The sequence below is a fragment of the Myotis davidii genome, unplaced genomic scaffold, assembly GCF_000327345.1.
Source record: "Myotis davidii unplaced genomic scaffold, ASM32734v1 scaffold310, whole genome shotgun sequence".
Lineage (NCBI taxonomy): Eukaryota > Metazoa > Chordata > Mammalia > Chiroptera > Vespertilionidae > Myotis > Myotis davidii.
In genome coordinates this window covers 143,134-149,823 of record NW_006281927.1, presented here as the reverse complement: position 1 = coordinate 149,823, position 6,690 = coordinate 143,134, and the positions used below count along the sequence as shown (strand labels likewise).

The 6,690-nt window shown below is 36.7% G+C and overlaps 1 protein-coding gene across 1 annotated transcript in view; it reads left to right on the top strand.

Moving 5' to 3' along the window:
• LOC102751642 (phosphatidylinositol 3,4,5-trisphosphate 3-phosphatase TPTE2) overlaps positions 1 to 6,690 on the top strand; it is a 69,296-nt gene extending 62,606 nt beyond the window's left edge. The window contains exons 11-13 of the mRNA XM_015561379.1: positions 2,585 to 2,680; positions 4,503 to 4,573; positions 6,315 to 6,690. Coding sequence (XP_015416865.1) covers positions 2,585 to 2,680; positions 4,503 to 4,573; positions 6,315 to 6,438 — 291 coding nt within the window. The 3' untranslated portion in view covers positions 6,439 to 6,690. The remainder of the gene's footprint in view (positions 1 to 2,584; positions 2,681 to 4,502; positions 4,574 to 6,314) is intronic.

Below are 6,690 nucleotides of genomic sequence, written 5' to 3'. Positions count from 1 at the left end.
CAGTGTGCTTTTCTCTTTCCTTCTAGTTGTAGAATTTCCACTCAGCCAGGCTTCCTGTGGTTCTGGATGATGTCCATTTTGTCTTTTAGTTGTATTTTTGAAGTGGTTGTGCGAGGCAGCAATTTCCAGTGTTTACCTATGTCACCATCTTGGTTTCTCAGCTGTGGTACATTTAAACAATGAAATGCTACTTGGCAGTAAAAAGAAGGAATTCTCATCTTTTGGGGACAGCATGGATGATCCTAGAGATTATTATGCTAAGTGGAATAAGCCAATGAGAAAAAGACAAGTACCATATGATTTCACTCATATGTGGAATCTAATGAACACACTTAACTAATAAGCAAAGTAGAGACACACTCATGGATAGAGAGCAGGCTGACACCTGTCAGAGGGAAGGGTGGTGGGATTGAGAAAAAAAGGAAAAAAGAGAAAGAAAAACTCATGGACACAGACAACTGTGTGGTGATTGCCTTGGGGAGGAAAAGTGGGGGGCAGGTGGAGGAGATTATAGGGAGGATAAATGGTGATGGATGAAGACTTGACTTGGGGTGGTGAACACACAATAAATAGTGTATGATAATGTGTTGCAGAGTTGTGCACCTGGAACTTATATAATTTTTTAACCAGTCTCATCCCAATAAATTCAATAAAAATGAAAAAAATATATTTATCAAATGAGTTTTTCTTCTGCTTCTGAAAATGGCACTAGCATTCTCTCACTCAGGCCTTCAAATTTGCTATTATCTTTGATCCTCTCTTTCTCTTGGTCCCCTAAATCCTGCTGATTATACCTTTGAAATCTCTCTTTCTTTCTGTTCCTATTGCCTCTACCTAGTCCAGGACCTCATTTGCTCATGCCTAGATTTCTATAGTCATCCCCTTACCTTTTTTCCCCCTCCTTATACAGTGCATATATAGAGTCCTATAATATGCATCCTGAAATACTGTTCTCATTGTGAAAAGTTGTAGGTAGAGCAGAAGACACACTGTGTGCCAATAGTCAAAGACAGTTAATATCTCAATATTCTTATCTGTAAAATAAAGATTATGTTTCAGGTATTGTGAGGATTGAATTGGTTAATATATGTGAAACTCCTTTATGAACTATAAATTACTAAGTAAATGTTATCCTACATAATAAAAGCCTAGGTGGTGTCGCACGATGTCTTCATGTGATGTCATCACAAGATGGCCACCACAAGATGGCCGGCAGGAGAGGGCAGTTGGGGGCGATCAGGCCGACAGGGGAGCAGTTAGGCGTCAATCAGGTCGGCAGGGGGGTGGTTGGGCGGTGGGGGGTGATCAGGCAGGCAGGCAGGCAGGCAGGCAAGCGGTTAGGAGCCAGCAGTCCCAGATTGTGAGAGGAATGTCCCTGCGGAATTGGGCCTAAACTGGCAGTCAGACATCCCCCAAGGGGTCCCAGATTGGAGAGAGTGCAGGTCAGGTTGAGGAACACCCCCCACCCACCCCTGCCCTGCGTGCATGAATTTCGTGCACCAGGCCTCTAGTGTGTAATAATGATCAGGCCACTTTGTCACATAGGAATTGCCCCACATACTCTTTAATAACTTCTTTCTTATTTTCCTGGCTCCTGAACTCTCAAGATACAACCCTATGGTATTTGAGATCATTAGTAATTTGGCCTGCAGATTCCCTTTCAAGTAGCCTGGGACCCTTTTGGTCCTTGGAACACAACTCTAATTTCTATTTCATGTTTCTGCAGGTCTTTTCTTCTCCTTCCCCTTCCCCCACCAACCCCCGTCCGTACTGGGTTCTCTTTTCATATCTCTACATTTATGCAAATCCTTCCATTCCCAACTCAAGTTCTGCCTCTTCAAAGAAGCTTTCTCATCCTATGCCTCCTGTTAACCTCCCCAAGCATGCAACAGCACACTCAGTCTTCATCATACAGCTCAACACATAATTATATGCCATTCTACTATTATTCCTTATGTGTATAGCTCCCTGAATTTTCAACTGAGTCTACACCTTTTGTATTTTCCTAAAGCCTAGCATAGACCTTTCTCATTGTGGGCGGCACTATTACACAAGGGTGAATCAATAACAAAGAAATACTTACTATAGCTTCAAAGTTGTTCATTCCAGAGACTTGGCCTATCTTTGGTAACTTCATCTAGCAGTCTGCTATGGACAAGGCCCATGATGCCATTGGCAAATAACATTTTTAACAAAGCATGACAGTTATTCTTTGCTTTTTGAATGTGAATGCCAGCTTTAAAATTGAGCTTCTTAGTGTATTCCCAACATATGAAAATCAGGTGACACACAGTCAATATTAATGTTAATTTGATGAAACTGTAATAGAAAATTGAATACTTTGCTTTTCAACAGTGCCCCACCATAATCCTCAAACATTTGGCTTTTAAAAAAAGTAAACAAGTATTGCAACGTTATAGAAACAATGATTAACATTTATTTATACATGTAGTGATAGGGCTATGAGACCAAGAGAACTTGGTAAATATAGGAAGCCTCAATAAGTAAACATGAACTTCCCTGTTATACTTTCTATCTCATTATCAGCTATCTCATTATTTGAATTCCATGTGTTCATTCACAGGTAGTTCATGATATTGAAAGAGACAGAGTAATAATTCATCTATGCAACTGTCCACTTCTGTATGATGATGTAAAAGTGCAATTTCTGTCTTCTTCAGTGAGTAATCAAGAAACAACCTATGCTGTTATTCTTGTTTGGTTTTTTGAATAATTCTGGCTTGAGATTTACATTGCTACATATCTCAACAAGGGAGATGATAGATGTCAACTCCTGACCAGGGAGGAAGAAAAAAACAAGTCAAATCCATAACACTTTTTTTAAAGAACATATGTAATTTTAAAATTTTGCTCATTTGATTTTCTAATTTCTATACAATATGTATGTATTAATTTCCACATAAGTAACACAAAAACTAAGATGTAAAAAAAGACAAAGGTATGTTTTACTGCATAGTCAAATTTTTGTTTTATATTTTATACATTTAAAACGCATTGCTCCCCATTTTTTAAATACTTGAAAGTGAAGATTTTACTTTCTTCTGAATTGTTATATAGTACATTATAAATAGTATTTTAATGCAATATTTATTTTATAAAAATCCAATATTTACTTTATGAAAAATAAGAATTCTGCTGTCATTACTGTACCATGAGTGTATAATTTATATTGACCAGTCATAAAATGTATGTCTGGGCATTACTCTGTATATAACACATTTCTAATCTCAATAGTTTCAATTAATTTTCCTGTAAAACCAACCACAGCTTCCAATAAGAAACTATGTCCATCAATTAACAAGTTTTTTTGGTTAATCCTCAGCTGAGGATATTTTTTCCATTGATTTTTTTTTCTTTTAGAGGGAGTGGAAGGGAAGTAGGACAGAGGGAGGGAGGGAAGGAGAGGGGGAGGAAGGGAGGATGGGAAGGAGAAATGTCAATGTGAGAGAGACACATGGTTGCCTCCAACATACACCCCAACTGGGAATAGGAATTGAACCTGCAACCCAGGTACATGCCCTTGATTGGGAATCAAACCTGCAACCCTTCAGTGCTCTGGCAGATACTCTAACCACTCGCCACACCAGCCAGGGCTGTGTCCATTGATTTAAAACATATTTCCTGTGTCCTCCTTTAGCCCCTGCTTTCTCCCTGTTAGGGGAGAATCTACTACTAGTAAGTATTGAAATGGTAACTGTGTTAAAGCAAGTGACCTGGATGCTTTCCATATTGGATGGTTACCCCTTAATAATGGAGCCAGTCTGAATTCTTTCTCAATCATTGACCTCTAAGCTGAAAGACTGGTGAAGAGCACTGGCCCAGAGGATGCTAGTACTATCTGGCCTTTATGATTTTCAAGGGCCATGAAGTAAAAGCACTTTCAAAAAATTTAGATATTTCTATCATTAATAATAGTTAATTATATAATAGCTGCTCCTTGTAGGAATGGATGATATATTTGTGCATATATAGGCTTAGGTCCTTAATAGATTCTGCTTAGCACTATCTAAACCAGATAAAATGCATAAATGTCCATCATAGAAAAGATACATGCCTGGCCTGTGTGGCTCAGTGGTTGAGTGCCAACCTATGAACCAGAAGGTCATGGTTCAATTCCCAAGTTGCGGGCTCAGTCTCCAGTGGAGGATGTGCAGGAGGCAGTCCTTCAATGATTCTCTCATCATTGATGTTTCTATCTCTCCCTCTTCCTTCCTCTCTGAAAACAATAAAAACATTTTTTAAAAAGAAAAGATACATTTCCTTGAAAATTTTGATAGAAACAGCAATCCCTGAAAGCCTCCTCCCTGTGTCCTCGGTGTCATGGAGTAGACTGTAAACGCTGCACATTTAATGGCTGCGATTGTTTGATAAATATATAAATGAATAAAGGAAGGAATTGTAATCCCTGTTGGGTGATTAGTTTTTGTTATCACTTTTATTATGAAGAATAACCTTCTTTTTTTAAATCCATGTATTTTTAGGATCTTCCTAAATACTATGACAACTGCCCCTTTTTCTTTTGGTTCCACACATCCTTTATAGAAAATAACAGGTATGGTTTATTATATAATCCAGTAGAAATAGCCTTACTTCCATGTTTGTGTAAGGTGTAATGGCAAGTCTTCTGCTGATTGCCATAAACTCAGTTTACAGAAACCAAAAAATCCTCAAGTCACCATTCTTCATTCACATACTCATTTAATCTGGTTATTATAAAAATATGGCTATTCTTGAGATCTGCATTATCCTCAAGGCCATGCCATAGGACTGTGTTATAAGTTAAAACATATTATAATCAGATCTTGAATGTGGTAATAAATCCAGCAGTTTGAGTTTGCTCAGTACCTTAAATAGGACAGATCCTCAGTATATGTTCATTTATTGATGACTGACCACTACTAAATTGTGTGGAAAAGGAAGGGGTCACCTGGTGGTGGGCTACTTTAAAAGATAATTGTCACACTTTTTTCTAGGACAGAAGTCATAAGACATAGTGTCTGTGAAGACAGCTAAAAAAAATCACTCATAGTGTGTGCTCTCTCTCTTTTCCAGAACACACCCTAGCCTCTTCTCCCTTTTTTGTCCCTCAAAGCGAGTATCTTCTCCCTTTTCCTTCTAAGCTCCAAGGGCCCTTCTACTATTTCTGTAACTTTCTAAATAAATATTACCTTATAATTTTTAAAAAATCATTAATAGTCTCACATTTAAAAGTGATTTCTAATAACTAAATTGTGAACCACTTTTTAAAAGGTAAATATTAATTGATTTGAAGATCATTCCAAAGAAACTTCTGGAAACTCATTCCTGAGTCTAAAAATTCTCCACTTTAAATATTTGTTTCATGGTGCTGAAACAAATTTAAGATTATTGCTATCACAATACCACCCAACACAAAAGAAAAAATAATGTTCAAAAACTCATGCTGGTGAGTTTTGAAGCAGTTGTGATTGTATTTGGCATGAATTGATAGTTCTCATTACATAAACCTAGCCTATTCTTTAAATATGAACTGTATCTACTTACACTTGAGTCCAGTAAGGCAACAGGAAATTGAGCATCTAATCTACATACTTATAATGTACACACATTTAATGGATTTGGACAGAGTGAATTTTAGATTGAAAAATTTTTAACCAGTTTCCTTCCCTGGATGTATACAAACAATAAACTTTAACTCACAACAGAGGCAAAGTCTCTCAAATAGATATCTGGGTGGAACTTCATTAGGTGGGATGCCTCCGAAGTGGTAATTGCTAAATAAGGACACTTTTTTTTCCTTTAAAAGACCATGTTCATATTAGAGAGACAACCACAGTCAGATCACTTTCCTCCTCACTTTTACATGTTTCTAAAGATTTCTTCAACATTGAAATGTCCATACTACTTGGTAAAGCTGTTTTTATTAGTTATGAGATTGTTATCAGCTAAAATGCCAACTTAATCATTGAAAAGACACTCAGTATTTTATTTCTGGTTTTAATACACACCTATTCTCTCTGGCTGATTTCTGTCACATAAAAATTTATTTTATTAAACCCAGATGTCTTTTATTCGTTCCATAAAAGGCAATGTTAAAAGAATCAGTAACATGTTGTTACTATGTGTTTGTTAGTGAATATTAAGATATTTTGCATCTCAGTAGAGAAAGTGGGAGGATTGGCTCATGAAAAACTAAGAGAAAAGTGGGCAGAGACTAATCTTGGCCAGCAAATCTTTTTTTAACGCCTTAAAAAGGGTGCCTTAAATGGCTTTTCTATAAGCCCTAAAATATGTGTGTGTATTTTCTATTCTAGGCTTTATCTTTCAAGAAATGAATTGGATAATCCCCATAAACCAAAAGCATGGAAAATCTATCGTCCAGAGTTTGCAGTTGAAATTTATTTTGATGATGTTAAGTTGTGCCTGGTATCTGATTAAGTGTAGTTCCCCTTCTAGAATAGAATCATATTCTTCCCAATCCCTGCTATGTATTTATATCTTCAAAACCCTCTTCCTTGCTGGTATACTTATATTTACATATGTGTACATATGTTCTTGAGAATACTATTCAACATATATTAAATATATACAAGAGAAAATGTCAATGGCAATTTTTTTTCCTTTTTGAAGGAATACACTTCACACAAAGTTTTGAGATAAATTTGGAACACAACACACAGGAACATTAGT